Source organism: Pygoscelis adeliae, unplaced genomic scaffold, assembly GCF_000699105.1.
Source record: "Pygoscelis adeliae isolate BGI_AS28 unplaced genomic scaffold, ASM69910v1 Scaffold216, whole genome shotgun sequence".
Lineage (NCBI taxonomy): Eukaryota > Metazoa > Chordata > Aves > Sphenisciformes > Spheniscidae > Pygoscelis > Pygoscelis adeliae.
Window position 1 is genome coordinate 2,947,405 of NW_008825073.1, and position 21,978 is coordinate 2,969,382.

Below are 21,978 nucleotides of genomic sequence, written 5' to 3' on the forward strand. Positions count from 1 at the left end.
CACTCCCCCCACCCCCACCCCCCATTTCTGGCATGAACAACTAATGCTCTCATTAGTTCATCATATTCTTGTTTAAAAAATACTTCAAATTGCTTTTCTCTGGTTTTAGGTCATGTCATGTTACTGTGAATTGTCAGTAGAGCTAACTTCAAAATATCTTATCCCATCACGTGGGTATACTCTGAAGTATGAGCTTTAGTATGTATGCATTGTTTTTATATACCAGAAACATTTATCCCACATTAATATTTCTAGCCTTGATCAACAAAAAATTAGAAGTGTGATAAACTTTATGCCCATTAACAAACAAAAATTCTGATGAATGTAGATGAGACCAACACAACTGACTTTCCTACCACACCTTTGCAGAAATGTGACATGCGGCATGACAGAAAATTTCAGCAAAGTGAGCCACACAATGTAATTTATGTACTAAAATTAATGGATGACTAAGTGGACAAAGTACTGAGAACACTATCGATCAGCATTACATCATGCTCCAAGAGTATATTTCTATGTGAGATGAAATATTATTTTCAATTATTGGAGTACCATGATAAAGAATATACCATGATAAAGAGGAAACATGACTTACCTATTCATTTCTTCAAGGCAGTCTGTTGCAAAGTAGAAGCTCTTTATTTTGGGGTGGCATGCTTTGAAGGCACTATAAAATAAGCACAAAGAATAAAAAAATACCTTTTCTTTCAAACAGTTTGTCTACAAATATGCAAGACTGACCTGCTCTATGATTCTTCAGCATGTTACAGGTTTCACAGGCATTTTGAATCTTGCTGGATAAACTTATAGATGGATTCCTACTGATCTGATTACATCTACATTTGCGAAACTAACTGGTACTTTGTAAAAATTTCAAAAGCCCCTGAATGACTTAGAAATGTAAATCCTTTCAATAACCAGTGATGTTATACATCTAAAAACTTCTTGGGTGAATTTTAAAATCTTATTGAGTGTATTTAAGTACATGTTAGTTGCATTCCAAAGATCTCTAAAGGAATAAGAGTTTGATCCCTCCACCTCTTCTCATATATTTAGATGACTGGGGTTTGTGTCCTACTCAAAGAAATATAGAGGTCTGCCAACTTATGTGTTACAACTGTCTCATGTCTTTCTTGTAACTTTGATTCTGAAGATATACATGAATTTATCCAAAATTTTATTTTACGTTAATAAATGAGAAGAGAAGGAATATAAATATGAATAACCATCTGGTAGTTGCATTTGACTGGAGACGACATTAAAAATACAGCGCTCTCAAATTCTCTTTACTTAGTCATAAAACTGTAAGATCTCTAGAATTAAGCTTAAATAAACTTATGTTTCCTAAACTTAATACAATAGTTTTTTAATCCCTAATTATAATTTTCATTCAATTTGAGCTTAAGAGAAGCATATGGAAAGTTCTAGGGAATATAAATGGTAGGTTTGCTTTGTTTGGAAGTAGATAATAATAAAGTTCCTTCAATAGTCTTAACTCTTTAAGTAGTCACTTCTAATTCCAGCAATTGCTTTGTCAAGTTACTCTAAAACCAAACATACCCCAGGTACTTTTCATCTTAATCTACTATTCTTTTCTGTATTTTTTCCGCAATCACTGTGATTCATTAATAGCTAATGTTTCTTCATCTGCCACCTAGCAAATAACAGAGTTGCCAATACTTAGACTTAAAACTTCTATAAGTTACATTATAGTTCATGGTCAGTTTGATGTATCTCACTAATTATTTTTTTTATTGCACAGTCTGTTCTCACAGATAGCTTTTGATTTGAGAAGTCATAGTTGTGGGTTGGCTTTTTTTCTCCCCCCTTTGGTGATTTTACATTTATGCAAAGGTTAATTTATAGAGTGCAGTTCTTTTTGAAAAGTGCAAGTAAAATTAGAAATCACTGGAATAGTTCCAAAAGCATATCACAACAGGCTTAATTTTAAAAGTCTGTACTGTTTTACTTGTGTAACTAGTACAATATTAGTAGTATAGTATACTATATTCTTGGCTACGCTGACCTGAGGTACTGAATAGTAGCATGACAAAAGGTAGCTGTAAGACTGACATTGCTCTGTGCATTGCTAATATTCTTTCTCCTTCCTCAAATGTCAATTCCTTCACCAGCCCCTTGGCCAGTGTGATTCAATTCTATATTACTGATTTCATGAGACAAGGTCTGAGTCTCACTTTAGGCTGGCTATATACAGACATCACAACATTGCATTGTAGTCTATTCAGATTACAGGCATGAGATAATAACCAGGCTCAAAATCTTACAGCATGGATGATTATCGTTCACACAAAAACGCTTTTTATTAATGTTTTTATATGGTATAATACCTAAGCTCTGCTCCCGTTGAGCAGTTATTTGAAAACTGCTAAGAACAATAATCATATTTCTTACAATTTTTTTGTGTGAATATAATTAAAAGGAGTATTGCTGTCAAGGAAACCACAAACTCAGAGCATTAAATACTATTATTTTGATTAGTTGGCAAATGTTAAAACCCCCCACACTATCATTCATAACATTTACATTAAAATACTGACATTTATATGGTAATTACCAGATGTAAGAATTAGATTAGGAATCATTACACATGGCATTATGAAAAACCTGTGATGCAATGTTTCTACTACTAATAGCTTAAATGCAAATGGGAATTTTATTAATTACTATGATTTATTGCAGTTTTCAGAGACAAAAATGAAAGCTGAAGAAGCTTCACTTGGGCACACTGATTTTCTTATAGATATTATTAATAGAAATGCGTACCATAACAGGCTTTCCTAACAAAAGTTCTACAGAATGAGATAACAGCAGAGTTGTATTTATGTGCTGTTTCCGTTTTCATGAGATTAGAATTATATTAAGGGTAAGTTTACCTTGGCACAGAGGGCTATCATAAAACATCTTAATTCCATAAAAGAGGCTTGAGAGGTATTTAAGTATTGTTTTGGCATCTGGACATTGATAATTTCAACTGCAGATCCTCATCTCCCTAGATACTTGTATTTTACAAGTGAAAATAGTGAGTACATGAGAAATCCTGAATAGGGAGGAAACTTTTCTGGTGCCCACTAGATGGCATATGCTTGTTAATTATACGTACTGAATTTTTAGATTTTAATGCAAGAGATTTTGATCATTATATAAATATAGTTTTAAGTATACTCTGATCAAATTTATGTTTTTTTTTTACCTGATTAGCATAATATGATTTTAGTGTCAAATATTCTTATCATTCTTAGTCTCCTTAATGCGGAAATTTTTACTCCCCTTACGCCAGCTGACTACCAGCAACTCCAACTGCTCTAGCAAAACAGATGATTATCTGTCTGTGAATAAGAAATGTGAAATACTTTTGTGCATGTCTTTATGCGCACACACACATATTAGAGTGGTACATTACACATTGTTAATTATACAGTAATTAACAAATACCATACCTCCTTACACAAGTTCCTAACAGAATGTAATTTTCAGTGCTCAAAATAGGAAGTCATTACTAAAGAAATACTCCTGCATTGTTATACTATTTAAGCATGATATGCTGTTTTCACGGATGTATTTTTTGCTGCAATGTCAGCACTCTGTTTTCTGTTGGTCTGAACTCTGTGCAACATCTCTACCTTCTAGTGTTCCATTGGCCCAACTGTCTTCCAGTTCTGAGATTTAAGTATTGGCTCAAATTGGAGAGGATTATGTGGTTGATCTAAAGATTCTAATCCTCTTGATTAATCCTGTTAGAATATCACATGATGGAGTTTCTGCTTGTAAATAGGATTATTTTCCTAGACAGGAAATTTACATACATAAAAGCATTAAAATGCCAATATTTTGGTTTCAGAGTCAACCTTTTAAAAGTTAGAATATGTCAGAGTTAGTGGGATAAACAACTTGAATCTGGCCCCACTATGCTTTTGTAATATCAAACAATCTATCATTATGTATTTAAATATTACATTCTCACAGGAACCCTACCTCAATTAAGGTACAGAGTGGACTTGCTAGAGAGGTGAATCAGGATTATGCAACAGATAAGGCTACTTTCTGTAGGACTCCTGTCTCAGTTGTTATGGAATTGGTGAGTGTGTCATAAAATGCGCAGAGCAAGAATTTTTTCAAGGATAAATCAGTTAAATGCTGCAGGTATTCCAGCTTGTGCAAAGGAGTTCTCACGTGCTAAGTCACAGCAAACAGACTTAATTGGTTACTACATGAATGTTCCTTAATATCTTTTTGTCTGATATTCTGATAATTCACTGAAATGGAGAGCACTTACAGCTGCAATAATGTATTGTACTGTTATATATTTACATAAGCTGAAGAAAACAGGTCTTTATTGTTATGAAATGGAGATCCCAATTCTGTGGAAACTTTTGATTTAAATGTTTTGCAGTTCTGTTTCTGGGCTGCAAAATGCAACAATAAATCCATCTTCATCTCCCAGAAGCGCCACAAAGATTTTTATTAGAGAAACATTTAGATACACTAGCATTAAGAACTGCAGAAAAGCCTCCAGGGAAATAATTCTAGATCTATAGACAAATATGAATAATGCTGAAGAACGATACCTATATTTTTACCTTTGACTTGTTTTGGAGGGCCCAAACATGGATGCAATAATCTAGATGTGGTGTAATGAGTACCAAGTAAAAGGGAATAATGACTTCCTTCAGCTATTGGCTGCACTCCAGTTAACGCAGCCCAGGAAGCTATTAGCCTTCTTTCCTGTGGGGGCCCGCTGGTGGCTCAAGTTCGGTTTGCTGTCTACCGAGACTGCCAAGTTCATTTCAGAAGAAGTAATAAAAGTTACTGAAACGATAGCAACCTCTAAGATATAACTTCATGTCTACCTATACTATATCAATGACATTTATATAGAATTCTGACTGCACAGTTTCAATATGAAGAGCCAACAGTATGGTATATGCTCTCATAAATTTAAGACCTAAATTTGCATGAATTATGCAATAAAAATTTTCACTAGGTGGAGATTTTTGAAAGTTCAGACAAAGCACTAGTTAACAACGATTAATTGTATACGTAGTTCCATTAATTTTTAGTCTTGTGGATCAGCTTCATCACGGGGCATTATAATTATCAGTATCTTTGAAAATAACATGATATTCATGTCGTGCCACATCACACAAACTTAAATAACTAAGATTTCTAATAGGGTATAATCATTTTTAATCATGAAGATGCAGGTGTTGCCTAAAAGCAGTGGAAAGTTTTTCAGTGTCAACACAAGAAACCTCCTCTCGCAGGGACAAGGTCATTCTACATCCAAATATAGCCTGGAGAGCTAAACTAGTCTGAGATAATGCCATGATTCGTATAATAATCAGGGTACCTTCATTAAATACATTAGTGAGGCAAAAAATCAAACTGTACAGAATAACGCATTCAATTACTACATATTCTTGTGAAAGCTTTCTTAAGGCTTTCATTCAATGTATACTACGGACATCAGTAACAGTAATTCGATAAAGCAGCATTCTCCATCTGACAGAACAGTGGAAAAGACAAATCTATTAATCATTCTAGTAAGACTTCAAATTCTTTTGTTCAATAAGGTTTGAACATTTCACATTGTTGGCTCTGAAAATAACAGAAATTTGAGGGGAAATCCAAGCTGAGTCACAAAATGTTCTTAGTTTTGCTTTTGAGAGAGCTGAAAGAAAACTAACACTGTGATTTTAGCTGGACTACTTTATGCACTAAAACACTAAGTGTACTTTTCAGGCAATTTTAATTTAAAAACAAATGAACCTACCAAAAAGAAAAAAAAAAAGGAAAGAACTAGGTTTCTTTCCCCTGTCCTTATTAATTGTCAAGGTAACTGCTTTACTAGCTTTTGCATTAACGTTAAAATGGATTCAATCATATAGAAGTGAGTAAGAACACAACCAGATTTATATTTTCAGATTTCAAGCTTGCAATGAATTTTAGGTTACATTCCAGCACCTACTAAAACCCACTGTTAACTGAAAAATATATGCTAAAGTGGAAAGAAGCGAGAACCGATCCTGTAAAATCTGTCTTCACTAGCTCTCTGAAAAGGAGGCAAGAAAATCCTAACTGAAATGTTTCCCTCTAGTCTAGCAGAGAGAATAACAAAGTGTGAGTTAGAACTTTTCCAGAATATGCTGGGTCAAAATGGGTCACCATCACCTTAATTTTATTGTAAAAGGAATGCAGAAGAATCAAACCACCGGAAGTTGTCCCTCGGCTCACCAGAACCATTAGCTTTTCAGTGGAATCAGGCAATGGCAGTCATGCTCAGTCCCGTCCTCGGTAAGACAACGTAGAAGAGGATAGGTAAGTGCTTTAGAAGTGCGCTTATAAAGGCTGTGGATTAGAGCTGGCTGCAACACAAGCAGGGCCCTTCATTCACATGTGCTGGATATACTGAAATGTGAGCGTAACACTGGATTTACTTTCGCTGCCGTTTTCAGAGGAGCAGGTAAAATAGTGGTGAATGTAAGTGTAGTTTTTATGATGGAGGAAATATATAAATGATAGTGCATGAAGGAAAAAATCAAAGGGAAATTCAAGCTCAGCAAACAAAGGGAATACTATTAACGTCTTCATTATACTTTTACCCCTGGACCTACCTCTTTTTGAAAGGATTCAAAGCCTGAAGGTACTCAGTTTTCAGTAGTGTGCAAAGTTTTAGTTAATCGGACTTTTTCCTGTGCATATACCCTACAGAAATTGTTCTCTAAGAAGTGCTCTGAGGAAATGTGTTCTGATGCTTAGAGCAAAGCTCTGGAAGCTATTTCTAGCTGTGCACAGTGACCTTCTGTTTGATCTTGGTTAATTCACTGCAATTTGTTAAGTGTTTTATATTCTAACAAAAGGGTATTATTTTTCCTGTATTTTTTTTCAATATCATTATTAATATCTACTCAGTCCTCAGAGGAATGTATAGTGCTCAGTTCATGTTTAATTTCTATAGTGATACCCTCAGCTGAAAGGGGTAATGGAAGTATAAATGCACCGTGTTCTAGTTCTCAGACAGACAGTAATAATACCTGCGGACAAGGACAAGCAACTGAAGAGGTTTGATTTTCTTATGAGTAGTCGCTATTGTAATTCATATCTTCAGTATTTTTATTGTACACATGTTCATACTTGTAGGACTTGTATTCCTCAGACCAAAACTGCATTTACTCATTGGAAAAGCACAACAAAAATTCAGGATGCTTAGTTATAGCTAGGAAAGCTTTAGTAAGAGAGCATCTTTAATGCTATTCCATGTAGCTCCTCACGGCAGCAAGTTTTAAGAATCCAGATGCAGCATACAGAAGACACATGCAAGTAATTCAGGAGGTACCAGCAAAATGCGAGTCTCAAAGCATTAGAATTGTTCTGTTAAACGTGCTGTTTGACAGCGATGAATTCCAGTCCCAACACTGCTTGCAAACAATTTCCAATGAGTGTCTGTTATTAAATATGCCTTAAGGGTGGCGAAGCTTAGCGTATGCTTTTTACTGGGAGCATAATGCAGTGGTAGCAATACGCACATAAGCAATAACACAATGTTCATTTTGCATATGGAACCTAAATATTTTAGCAGTTGAGAATTACACAATATTGGGTAAGTAAGCTTCCTCTATAAAGGAGAAAAATGGAGATTATATTCACCATCCCTTGCTATGATATTTTTAATGGTATTTCCTATGGTAATTGTTTCTTGCACACTTGATTCTTATCAAGATGACCATACTGAACCTGAGAAAGTTTTATCTCTTGGCTAACCTATTCATTATTTTTTGCTTTACTTATTTAACTGAAGTTGTAGCTGGGCTATCTGGAAAGCTGACCAAAGAGTTATCCAATTCTTTGTAAGACAGTTTATGGAATTTACATAAAGTTGTATCTTTTATAATAAAGAGAAACACTACAGCTTAAGCGGATCTATTATGTATTATTTACAGATTTCAAGGTTTTCTGTGTAACTTCCTTCTCTGGGCTTTGCAAATTTTCAGTACTATATACAGTATACTTCCAAGAGCGATCCCTTAATTTATAAACATAATTGACACATTACTTACTGTTTTCTTCTGCATTCGATTGCTCTATCTATTCTGAACTCAGGTAAGCTAATGAATCCTTCTGCTTTTTCATCCTATGAGAAGAGAAGAGAAAGTGATGGTGAAGAATAACATAGAGTTAAAGAAGAGAGAAGTGAGCAGTAGCCATTTGGGTCTTACACTAAGAACAACCATCCAATCAATTGAAATGCTGAACATATTTTCCCCATAATGTTTTTACTTAAAAAAATCTATTTAGTTCATCATACAATGTCAATAACTTTTATGAAGTAACTAAACTGACAGTTTCTTAAAGGAGCTGCAGTCATCCTAATTCCCCTTTGCTGAAGATTACAGGAAACCTTTCAGCACCAAATACAGCACCTAAAACAGCATTCAAGACATCAACAACTACAGAGAAGAATTCTCAGTTTCTTCATCATATAGTCTACATTTGAAAACTGCTTTGTGGATGCCTCCTTTTAAAGTCACGATCGTGCAGACCATCTGCCCTGCTAATAATAATTGAGGAGGTTCCTACAGCAAGCTCACCAGTGATTAAATGGAGAAGTAATAACTAGAAAGTATCTCGTCACTTTTTGCTTCTTTTGAAGTAATTTACCAGGAAAAGCAAGGAGACATACTAACACCAGTCAGATTTTTGAAAAGTATTAGCAAGTGCACTATGAATTATGGCTTGGCTGTAAACAACAGACTGAAAATCAGTGGGACACAATGACTACCACCTGGCATGTAACAATGTCAAACAAAACGTACAACACAAAACCTGAAGGCCTTTAGCATCCACTGCCTGAAGCAATACTGTTTTGGGCTGACAAGAAAATACTAAAACTGAGGATAATTATGCTAGTAAAATTTTCCTCTTGAAGAAAATGGAAAATATGTACTAAAATGTCAGTAATCAAAGCAGGCTGTACACAGACAGTTTAGATCAGGCACTGAGGCTCAACGCATACAAATGGAAGAATAGCAGTCTAACGATTTTTGGCTTTTCCCCTTCATTATTTTTTCCTACATATATGCAGATTGCACAAGCACAGGCCCAGTGGTTTTCAATAAGATTTCGCCAAGAACAGCGTTTTACACGAGAAACTGCAAACTCCAGACTAATTCAGCAAAAAGCAAGAGGAACATCTATATAAGAATAACTTTCAGATAAAGAGATCTACAAATTCAGATTTTCACATCTGCTTCACATAATGCTTAACTAAAATGAATGGCTATACTGTATACATCTCTCCACACACCTGAAACTAAGAAGAGCTGCATGTGAACGCTGTGTTAGTCCAAATAAATACTACCTGCGGAGAAGTATTAACTATTGATGTATTCATTTCCTTAAGAGTGCCATGAACATCTGCTATTTTAATAAGCTCGGACATGGACTTTGGAGACTTTAAAAAATAATTTCAACTGAAATATTTCCAGGTAGAGCGACCCAGACCTGGCAATTAAAGTGGCAGTTCACTAACATATCCTACCATGTAGTAAAAATAGACTTTATTAAAAAGAATTCTAAAGGTTAAGGTTTAATTTTGGCTTTCTTCAAACATAGAGTATACTTACGTTCTGGTTTGTGTACCAGTACAAGGATGAATCCTTCAGAATAAACCAGTACTTTTTCCATTTCTGTGTGAAATAACCTTTGGCATCCTTTTTCTTCCACAGCCAACCTTCACAATCTCCATGCCCCAAGTCTTTGCAGGAAATCCGTCTTCTGCTCCCAGTCGTTAGAGAGCTCCCTGAGAACATGACAATAGTGTGAGACATCTCACTGAATGAAAGAGTGAAGGAACTATTCTCAATATAAACACAATACTAATTTTTAATGATGATTCAATTCAAAATCCTTCAAGCCAAATCCTCTTCAGTTTCAGGGAGAGGAGATTGAATGAACAATTTCCAAATTTTACAATGCTCTGCGATTTTGGTTTCAGCATGAATACAAAATAAAATAAAAAGGGCCTGTTTTATGTAATGGTTTATTTAACCTCTAGAGGGTTCATTCCTCTTAGGGCTGCATTTTTATCTGATTAAGATGGGCATCATCATTCCAAGTAAAACTGTATTCATTTAGCCCTCAATTGAAACTCAGAGTATGACATAATCTGTACACAGATGTAAACACTACTTCTTCCGTATATCTTCTGTAACTACTTTTAGCAATAGAAGGCCTGTCAAATTCTGGGCATTTTTTAACTCAATTTTTATAGTCAATATTTATAGTCAATAAAAAAGAAAGATCATCCACTTCCATAAAAATGCACATGCTTACATTTCTTCTATCCTGAATTTAAGTGAAGAACAATATTTTAACTTTACTGCAGCCTGTTTAAAGGCACCGCACCAGGAAAAGGTTTTTTTTTTGTCGTTGTCATTTCAATACATCCTAATTGAAAGGCTTAAAATTTTTATGTGCTTTGTAAATATCAATAAGAACGGGTTTTTTTGTTAATTATGGTATCATTTTTCCTGAAAAAGACTCTGTAGGAAATTTCTTAAATTATTAGACATTTTTCTGTGAAAAATCAAGTTTATATTGCTACAAGAATTATATTTGTCCTACAGCTGTGAAACAGTGCAGAAGTTTAGATAACATCAAAACACCATCCTTTGTTCTGCAACATTCCACAACCAAGTTCTTAACATTTTGCTCTTTTTAGAATAAGATATTTTGCTGTGTCCTGGTCTGGTTTGGACATATTAAAAACATACAGTACAATAAAAGGAAAATTTTCATAGAAAGGAGACTAAACCAAAAAACAGAATAAAGAGAGCTCACTGGCCATATACTTTCATAGGAATTTATTATGTTGTAACTATTTTTCATATGTTCATTGTTTCAACAGTCTCAAATAGGCCATGAATAGATAAAGAAACAGAGCTGAAGGAAATGGCAAAATATAGAGATACTACCTTTCTTCTTCTTAAGTCAGAGGAAATTTTACCACCGAGTCTAGCAATATTATACCTTATAACACATTTATTCGGTATTTTACTTTGGTGTTTACTATCACATTTAGAAATATCTGAATTAAGTTGAACTTTGGCATTTGATCCAGACCACTTATTACCAGAGAAATCGTCTCATTTTCTAGTTTCAAAATGTTAACTCAGATAAGTTACCTTTTGACCATTTTCTGCTTTTTACCCTGAGGGAAGCGTAATGGAATGACTGTAAAGAAAAGAAAATAATTATGAAAAACCAATGCAGATAATAGTAGTAACATGAAACAGCTGGCATTCACTACCACCTCTATGGTTATCTTAGGGTTAGTTATCATAGGATCAGTTATCATAGGATCTCGTTTTTGTCATTCTTCTCTTACTACTACTATAAACATCATAAAGAAAACAACACAGTGCACAATCTGCAAATTAAAATCCCTTTCTTTTTTCAGTTATTAATTACAATTACAATCAATTCATTAAGGTTTCTTTGCTTGAATGGTTATGCAGGAGTTTGAAAATGAAGGATATAAACTCATATGAATGACCTAATAAAATGAATGATACCTGAAGTTTGTTGTATGTATACATGAGATAGTTATACAAATATTCATTCAAAAAGAAATATCCACCACAAACATTATATAGTTAATGTGTAAAGTCATGTGTTCAGTGACATATTGAAGTCATGTTCTTTAATTGTTTCCAACCATAGGAAACAATTAAGTTTGTTAGGTTGGTAGGTTGACAGAATAACTTTGAGGAGAGAAAAAAATAATTCTTTCTTTTGTGACTGCATTATTTTTAGCAGGGCCTGTTGCAACAGGACAAGGGGGAATGGCTTTAAACTAAAGGGGGGTAGATTTAGACTAGATATAAAGAAGAACTTTTTTATGCTGAGAGTGGTGAAACACCAGCACAGGTTGCCCAGAGAGGTGGTGGATGCCCCTCCCTGGAAACATTCAAGGTCAGGTTGGATGGGGCTCTGAGCAACCTGATCTAGTTGAAGATGTCCCTGCCCATGGCAGGGGGGTTGGACTAGATGACCTTTAGAGGTCCTTTCCAACCCAAACTGTTCTATGGTTCTATGATTATAAAGTCATTACAGATTCTTAAGAAAAACCTAAAAGCATCTCATTATTTAAACCTTTTAAAAACAGGGATACTACTCAAAAGGTGGTAAGGATTTACCTCAAACACATAAATGCTAGGGGAAAAATTACAGGTCAACATGACAAAGGAGCTGCCTGATTGGTAACTAATGCTGCCACTATCGGTAGAAAAATGAGCAGACATTCACAGCATGATAATGCCCAGATCTGCTGCTAGCATAGAAAGGGCCACCTTTTTACTTTTCTTGATTTTTCCTTTGTGACAGATAACACTCAGCTCAGTAGAGGGCCTAGAAGAAGGGTGCCTCAGTCAGTGACGGGGATATCTCCATGCTACCTTAACTAGTGGTATGACTGCAGATGATTACCTTCTCCCAGAGATCATCTGACTGCTTACCCTACCTTATGGCAGCTCCTCACCACGTGGTCAAAAAGCAAACACATGCTACAAAAGTCCTTATTAACAATTGTGGTACAACATATTAAATAAGTGTTTCAATGTCACAATATTAAAATTTTAAACAACTGAGGATTATAATTAAAATAAAAATATTTAAATTAATATTTAGGATAACGAAGGATTACAGCTTAAGCACTATAGAAAAGCAACAGCTGAAAACAGGACTCCAACTATTGGAGAGGCAAAGTTTTATTTTAAATAATAGTAGGGGAGGGGGAGTTGTTTCGCACATGCATAGACCTATTTGCAACCCTTCTGAATTTAGCCAGTTTACAGCGTCGAACAGCACAAACATTTTCTAGCGATTTGCAGAAATCGGCAATTCTTGACTCCTGAGAGAGCTGGCTCAGAGAACACCAGCTTTCTGTGTTCTGTTTTTCTCAGACTGTTCTCCCAGGCAGTCACAGTTATATGAATGCTTCACAAAAATATTGTAATAACAGGTGACAAGCTCTATAAGTGTATATGCATTGTATCACCATAAGACAGTACATATTCTCCATTTACTTGATAGCTGCAAATGTATCTCTCTGTTTTGAGCACTAGAGAAGACAAAGATTAATGCTTGTTCCTGTGGCATAGGAAATGTAGTAAAAAACGGTCAGAAAATGAAAAAACAAAAGTAAGTCTGTGAGAAAGTATTAAAGATGCACAGCAACATTGTTTTTGTTAATTGATGTACTGTACCAGCAGCAGTACTGGTCAGTCATATTGTACCAACTGGAGTTCTGTGGTGACTGTGACCAAAACAATCTGTTCAATGTTCCTCTTTCAGTATAAAAGTGCATTAGGACAGAGCAGGTATCTGTTTCTGAAATAGAGATCACCAAATTTGTCCACAATTTAGGCTAAAAAAAATATAGTGATGAAATAAAACCCTGTAATTAAATATCAGTTTTCATATGTGATTAAATCTAAAGAACTGCAAGAAAAATGGAAAAACTGGAGGATATACGCATTAGGATACTCACCAGAAACTGATATGCATAATTCAATATAAAAGTTTTAAAAATAGTGAAAATACAAGCACGACAAATCAAGGAGAGCTGAAAATATTAGCTCTTCTAAAAACAAAAGTTAATTAGTCTTACTATGTTTTGTTTATACGCACATACAATGTATTCAAAGCAAGAAAACTAGAGAAAGTGAAAGGTTTGCAATACCTTGGGAATCACTGCTTAATTAGCACTGCTAACTTACAAAATTCAAGCTTCATATTCTGAGAGATAAAGGAAGTACTATATAATTAACTTTGTGGTAAACACTGTAAGAAAACAGTCAGAACTTGCAGCTTCAAAATGACTCAGAGTTGCTATGGGAAACAGACAGATGATATGAGAACATAGTGTGGTTGTCAGCATTTAAGTTGTCATCTCAAAACCACAACACAAAGTAGAATGCTAAACAAAATGCACGCCCTCCCACCCCAGCCCAACAAGAAGCACACCATGGAAAAAAAGAAAAAAAGAGAAGTAATTGAATCTGTGCTATATGAAGCTAAATTAATGAGGCCTCAGAATAATCACAGTGCAGTAGTAGGAGTGCTGTCACAGAATCACCAAATGCAAAGTTATGCTCTGCTTAAAAAATACCCTGGAGACTAGGGATTCAGTTACCTGTCAGGATGAAGAGAACCAAGCCTATTGATGCAAACCTGGTTGCATGTATCTCTGCTATTTTGAGCCTTAGGAGTTTTTAATGAAAACCATTAACAAGTTCCAAACACAGCCATCGGTGCATTCACTAGCAAAGTACACAAATCATAGGCACATAGTGCTGATTTCCTCAGATTATGTGTATTAGATTATTTGCAGTACTGGGATCCCTGGGAACAGCCACACGTCCAAGTGTTTTCCAGTGGAGGTGGCAGGCGAGGTAGGGATTGGCAGAGAGAGGCAGCGTATCAATAAACACAACTGCAGGTTTTCACAAACTGCAGAAAATTTAGTCATACATCTTCCATTACTGTCACTGGTCTTTAGCCTCACTTTGTAAATATTTGGGAGGCAGAATAACATCTAGCAACTTTCAAAAGTTATTTAGCACCTACTTAGTGAAAAAAGTGCTGAGTCAGAATGAAGAAATAGGCATTCTATAAATGAAGGTTCTGTTGTTTGTCCTTTGTATGAAAATATTTGCAAAATACTAAAAAATAATGTCTAGATATTTTCCATTGAACGCCTTCAAAATTGGTACCACAAAAATCTTTGAAAATCTTAATCCCATATCTCCCTATCATAGTATTTACACTATTAAAATACTGTAAAACTTTTTAAAATTTTCTTCACCTTCAGGGCAACCTTCCCTCCAGAGGTCCTTTCCAACCTAGACATTTTCTATGATTCTCCTCCCAAAACTAGTATATACCTTAGAACACATACTAAGGTACCTACTAAACTTAACTAAAAATACTGCACACGCACTGGCCTGCTGTGGTTGCAGTAACCAATTTTCTGTATATGGAAATTATTCCTAGCTTTTTATTTTCAGATCTTTCATAATATAGACAAACTTCAAGGTTTGTGATACCTTAAAAACATGACAATGAATTGAACTCTTGAGGATTTTTTGGTTTTTTAACGTATGTTTATAAATCATTACCTTCCTCATGGATGTGCTTCCTTGACGGTCAACGGCAGAACTTGCATATCTAGGACAGAGAGGAAGAAAGATGTCAAATAACTACAGAAAAATATACACACACTCTATGCATTTCCCAATGTACGCTTACAGATCTAATCATGTATTAAAGTTACTTAAAATGCAGAACTTAAAATGGGACGCCCTTTGGAAATTTAACCATTGTTTTCAATGAACAGTGCTAATGTTATTAGGAAACACAAACCCATTCTTAATATTCTGTCTTAAGAACACATAAATCATCGGAGAATATCTGGTTCTGATTCAATCACTGGTCTAAAAATACTCAACCCTTATCAGCTAAGATTCAAAAGCAACCAAAACATTTCCTCCCTCCTAGGGACTAGAGTCTCAGGACATATAAATCATTGGTTCTTTGTTGCAGGGCTAACTCTTATTTGTGCATTTCTTTCAGCATCAACAACATTTAACACAGGTAGAGTGGATTCCTAGTGTCCAGACTAAAATAGAAAAGAATAAGTATTTTTAAACAGGAAAAAGGTAGAAATAGAAATAAATAATTTAGCAATTTTGTTTTAAGAGTAATTTACATTTTAAAATGTAACGGCCTACAGATATGGATTTGAACTGATATTCTGACCTTTAGGAAAGACTCGTACGTGTTCCATATTTTGCAAAGTTGGTTCCTTCCCATGTCATTACAGAATCAAATCAAGAATAACCCAAACTGCTTAGTATGTGTCTTCCTTTGAGTTACTTTTTGGGTGTCTTAATGTTAGCAGTATGTAAGCATGTGTATAAGCACCCAGACATTAATAAGCATGTAACTATCAGGCCAAATTTGACATCACTGTCAGATATGTTTGCCAGGTGCAGAGAAAGTCTAGTATCTTCTCTTGTTCTGTTTTTTCCCCACCACCTCCTCTTTCATATTCTGGAAGCACTTAAAAACAGGAAATTCATGAAGACCACAGCTATTTAGCAGTTAACTAGAAAATTTAGATCATCAGAAAAACAGTAATATTTTGATATCCTAATGGTATCTTCTTGGCTGGCAAACAAGGAATGCAACAGCTACATTTGCTATTGGAAGGAAGTGTGATGACCATTTTCCGTGGGCACGGAAACAATCCTGATGCAAAGAATAGAAACTCTTAGCAACAAAATGAACACCAAGTAAGCTTTCTCAAATTAACTTCGATGTAGGCTCCAACTGCTGCTACAGTTTAGTCATCATGCTTTTTAACATCAATATCCCTGTATTAGAGAAACTGGCTCAATTCGCAGAAAGGCTGTTGCAGAGTGGTGTTTGAAGTTCTAAATCCCTGGAGAAGGTCCAGGCAAAGTGTCACTTTCTGAGGATGTGTGATTAGTGTCCTGACACAATGGTACTGCAAAACATTGTAGGTTAGAAAGGAAAAAGCCTGAACAGGGACTGTCTTAGTAGGACTGTTTGTGAATTTTTCACTTATTAAGGGGACATTTTCAGCATACTTTTCTCATGTAAATGCTATGCATAGAGTAATTTGTCTCTACAGAGTTAGTAGCAGTTGTATCCCTAAATCCTTTTGAAACACTACAATAGTGAAGGCTGTTAGGTAGGTACACACATAGCAGTGGTCCTCCAAAATTTTTAATAGCATACAGTTCTGATTCCTTAGCATCAAAGAGGACAGAGGGAAACAGAAAAGAAACTCATCTAACCGTCTCTCAAGGCAACTGAGGGCAATGCTGTGGAGGTTTATGAAGTCAGGAGTGTTCTGAAGAGAGTAAACAGAATAAATATTCAATGTCTCCTTGAATAAAGGGGCTATATAAGTTATATAAAATTAGCAATTAGCTTCTTTTGTTTTGAACCTTCCTTCATTAACACACACAATTAAAATTTTTTGGTATTCGCAGCATCCTACAGCAGAGTTCCACAGCATTTTGCTACAGGATGCCATGGATACGAAAAATTTGCACAGACTTTAAAATGCAAAAAACCTATCTATGGTATATCTGAGCTTTCTCCTGGAGTTCCCTAAAGAACTAAAGGCTAGAGAATAAAGCAGAGAAGCATCACCAGAGGCCTTTCCTAATACAGTGTCGGCCATTGATGGAAACAGGACACTGAAACAGGGTCAAATTTGTCTGATCTAGCACACAAATTATTAGACACACAATCTCCCCTCATGTTTTCAAAAGTAAGAAAAAGGAGAAGTGGGAAAACCTTAAAAATGTGAATGTTTTTCCATATGTCGTGGAAACACAAAAGGAGAGCAAGAATGGGAAAGAAATTGAGGGGAAAAATTAGAAGGGAATAAAAGGATTGTGGACATTTTTAACATATTCCCAAATTCTGTTCGTCATCATCATAGTAATAATAATATCTGTCTTAAGTCAGCGAGACAGGAAGTGGCATTTTCTCATTTGATGATTTCCGTTGTTACGAGAAATCAAATTTACCGGTAGAAACAACTACTGCATTGTCAGTTAAAAGCATCTACCAGTCCTGAGTCAAAGCAAATTTCCAGACTGCAGTGAAAAGATGGGATGCATAACATTAAGATTAAAATCATAAAAGTTAATAGGCAAGACTTAGAAGGTCTGAGCTGTCTGCAGATTACAAGGACTGAAAGAAACAACTGCAAAACAAAAAAGTTCAACTTACAACATTTGGTAAAGCAATGGACAGATGCCCAAACCGCTGCAAGGCAGATTTTGTCATTAATGCTCCATTTCTGTCTGCCCATGAGAATGCCATAAATGCACTTAAATCCTGCTGGGCATTTCCCCCCGATTTCTGGTCTGTTTCTTTAATCACGGCTTTGACCCATCTGGAAAGTGTCAGTTTCAATGCTTCCTTTCTTTCTCTCAGCCAATATACAATATGAATAATACATCTGTGTTTTTATCTGAAAAGTCCTTAGTCAAGTTTTATTTGCTTCCATGCAAACACAATAATGTCTCCTTACAGTAATCGCAGACTCTTACCAGCAAAAATGTTGTAAAGTTATAGAAGCAGTCTGCAATCAGGCTTTTGAAAGCTCTTCAAAAGTTGGCATCTTATGAAAGGTCAGAAATAGGTGTTCTAATGCACAATGAGCTTAATTTTTTTATTTGGGAACAGTTTTCAACAGTCTGCAGGAGTTTGGTTTTTTGGTTTTTGTTTTGTTTTGTTTTCTTAGAAGATTTTATGTTTATTAAATACTCCTCCCCAAATCTAATTATTCCTCAAATATTCAGATCTACAGATCACAGAAGAAGAAATACTGATCTTTTCTTCTCTTTAGACAAGTAAATTATCTGTGTGAGAGTGATAGAACCAATTAATTTAAACATAGAGGAACCCTAGTATGTTGTCTATTCTAGTTGAAATACTCTGTGTCATATTTGCTTGAGTTATTCCTCACCTTTCTTTTTGGGAAAACAGTTGTTACAGAAGCGAAAGGGAAAAGAATGAAGGGGTGAAAGGGGTGAGGGGGAGAGGCATGTGCAGTGATATGGTTATAATGGCCTGGACTGATATTTCTCAACTCAATTAAAACAGTTGATCTTCTACTAAACGCTTGTTTTCTTGTTCATGTATATACTGTTTTTGAAACAAACTGCAGAATCTAGAAAAAGGAGGACCAATCACTTTTGAGTAACTTATACCAATTTAAAAAAACAACAACAAATCAATTATTTCAGGACGCTTGCAGAAACATTCATTGCATAATATGACATTAAAGAAAGGCAAAATACTAAGCAAATAACTGCAAAACTTTACATGAAATCTAATTTTGTAATGAAGCTCATTCTAAAAAACTTATTCTGTCATACAATTTTCCTCAAATGGATTTCTGAGGTATTCCTACTTGGCAGAAATATAAAAGACTTGAGCAACGTCTATTCTGAGTTTTGATATGCTCTGCCTAGCTGTGTGTCATATATTGGAATTTCTATGGACAAAAAGGTTGCATCCCTCCTTATCTATTCTTCAGAACTTTGACTAAATTATATGTTGTAAGCAAACTGAAACAAATATAAAAAGGGAAGAAGAATTAGAGAAATACAGGTGCTAAGAAGCAAGCACAGACCAAGGTTAAATACACTCTATCTCTGATCTCAGTACTAGATGCATACTGCCTCAGTATTCAACAGAATGATGATGCTGAACATAGAGCTAAAGTAGAAAGGTTAACAAGAATGAGCTAAAAAAAGATGGAAATGACTTTGACCTAGGTGGAAGCAAAACACTAGGAATTTAAAGGACTCAAGTAGGTGTGGTAACTTCCAACTCGCATCTTAAAGGACATGAAAATGAAATGCAAGTCTAGTGATAAGATTTGTAATCAGGATTTCAAATGAGAACAGTGTTGTAGGATTAGAAAATAGCAATAATGAATCTCTAGAAAACAAATTAGAATGGAAAAGCCTGGAAGTAGGGGGGATAGCAGAAGTACTATATTCCAGTTTAATGTATTTGATAAAAGCTGTAAGAATCAGAATATAAAGACATACCTGGTAAAAGATTTCTAATGAATGCTGAGAATTGTCACCTACCAAATCCTGAATACGTGAAATCAACAGCGTAGCTGCATACATCTCTGCACTTTTGCTATCAGAGCAGTTATATGCGTTTTAGACCATCACTAGATTCTGAGTATCCTGCATTTCTATTCATACAAAAATTCCTCTTATAGTGAACAGAGTGACTCGCTATTTCTTTGCAAAATAATATAACTAAACAAGTGCAACTGTGAATACCACCCTCCATGCTGACGCACATTCCTCTTTTCCTTTTGAGGAACATGTTTTCATTTTCTACCATAGAAAGATAACAACACATCTTTAATTGTCCTATAAAATCTAGTAAGGAATAGTGTTTTAGCTTGTAAAATGTATAGAGTATTTACTGAAAACAAGGGCTGATTTTAACCAGCTGCGTGCAAATTAAGCATCCCTTGATCACATAAGCAATGCTCAGAAAGATCAAATAAAACGGCTCTTACACATTATCAGTGCTCTTAATTATAACATCCCAATTCGCTTTCAATTACCTTCAGGGTCATTAAATCCATCGCTAAATGAAAGTTATAACTGTATCAGAACAAACTGATCTATCTTGTTAGGTTGCTATCATTTTGACTTCTCCACAGGTGACAGGACACAGATAATAAATCCCAATGAATTAATATAATTACTTTGAGTGTTACCTTTCACCTCATCTTTGGTATCTGTAATAGTTACAATCTATATCGTTGACTTTTTTTAAGATCCTACTCTAGCAGTAATGGATAGGATTATAAACTAGAAGCAATATAAAATTATTCTAGTTATAACAAACTGCTAATGTAGATTTACCATTGATTAAACAATAATTTTAGGTACTAATCATTTCTTTGATTTGTATTTATTTATTTGACCAAACAGAGCAATCCAAACTTATCTTTTGACTATTCCAATTTGCAATAATTTTTTAATCTGTAAAAGTTTCCAGTAGGTAAAAAAAGAAGACTATTTGCCAGAATTTACTCCTGGAACAGAGATAACTGGGTATAAATTACTGGGTAGTGTATTTCATGTTCTGTCATGGTACAACATGCTCTGATCATTCTGACTGGGGACCTATGTGGAATGTCCAAGTTGAGGCACAGTCCATAAACAGACTATGTTGAGAGCTTTTCTTGATAGTCCTCTGTAGGATGGCTCCTGTTTCATAAGGTTACATAAATGTAGGATCTCAAGTACACAGCACAGATGATCAAGACATAACTTCAAAGCTGTTGGTTAAGCATTATGGACGACAGTGAAGCCTGCATTTGAAAATATACTGTGAGTCCCTGCTGCCACCTGGATGCTTAGAAGCATACGGTGATTTGAAACACAGAGAGCTTGAGAAACAACTCTATTGATCCACAGCAGCTATGAACAACTAGAAAATGGCACCTATCATCCTGCTCTTTTTTACTTGGCAAATACTTGGGAGATGTAAATTTCTAGATACCAGGGGCATGGCAAAGCTCTCGTCAACCTTCATGTCTCACATTCTGAATTACTTCCAGTGCAATCTGGTTGCAGCTCAGGGTCAAGGCCACCATAATTAACTTGAGAAAAAAAAAAAATTCAGCATATTAGAATATATATTTGTGCAGAAAAATATTGTAGGTACAATGTGAAGTTTTCTTATGGCTGGTTCACAAGAACACATATGTAGCAATTTGGATTTATCTCTCTGGTCACAGGAATGCATTTATAACCACCTTGCCTGGATTCATGATTTATATTTAGGTTATTAGAACCTCCATAGCTTCTGTAACGTATTCCTGTACACAACAAGTAAATTCTCACTGCAAATTAATTATTTAGTATTTTGTAGTGAGATTTGAAATCCCTTCTCAGCTCCATGCTGGCTCAGCTACTGGCTCAGAACTGTGCTACAGGCTATTACTTGATACTCCAAGTATCAGCCAGCTAGCTCAGATGTATCTGTACTGTTCTGCAGTCACTGCAATACAGGTGTATCTGTACATGCAAAGTTGACAAGACAATGTCAAGACTAAAAGTTATTTTCAAAATATTTATCTCTTCTTACCTCTCCAGCAATGACCACAACTAAAAAAAAAAAATAACTTTCAAAGCATGCCACTGTGGACACGATGAAAACAAATTTTAAGCGTTAATATTTACAAAGACAAAAGAACCTTAGCAGCATTTTCACATGGAAACTAAGTGCGAATAGTCGTAAAAACTGTTTATTCAACTAGCCATTGTGCAACACGTGAATGATACAATTCTTTTCTGCCTCCTCTTT

General features: G+C 35.2%; 1 protein-coding gene across 1 annotated transcript in view; it reads right to left on the bottom strand.

The window, feature by feature from the left end:
• Positions 1-21,978, bottom strand: part of LOC103919189 (connector enhancer of kinase suppressor of ras 2-like) — a 211,679-nt gene that overhangs the window by 14,703 nt on the left and 174,998 nt on the right. The window contains exons 14-17 of the mRNA XM_009326655.1: positions 11,189-11,250; positions 9,642-9,813; positions 8,076-8,149; positions 596-667 (exon numbers count right to left, since the gene is read on the bottom strand). Of these exons, the coding sequence (XP_009324930.1) occupies positions 596-667; positions 8,076-8,149; positions 9,642-9,813; positions 11,189-11,250 (380 nt within the window). The remainder of the gene's footprint in view (positions 1-595; positions 668-8,075; positions 8,150-9,641; positions 9,814-11,188; positions 11,251-21,978) is intronic.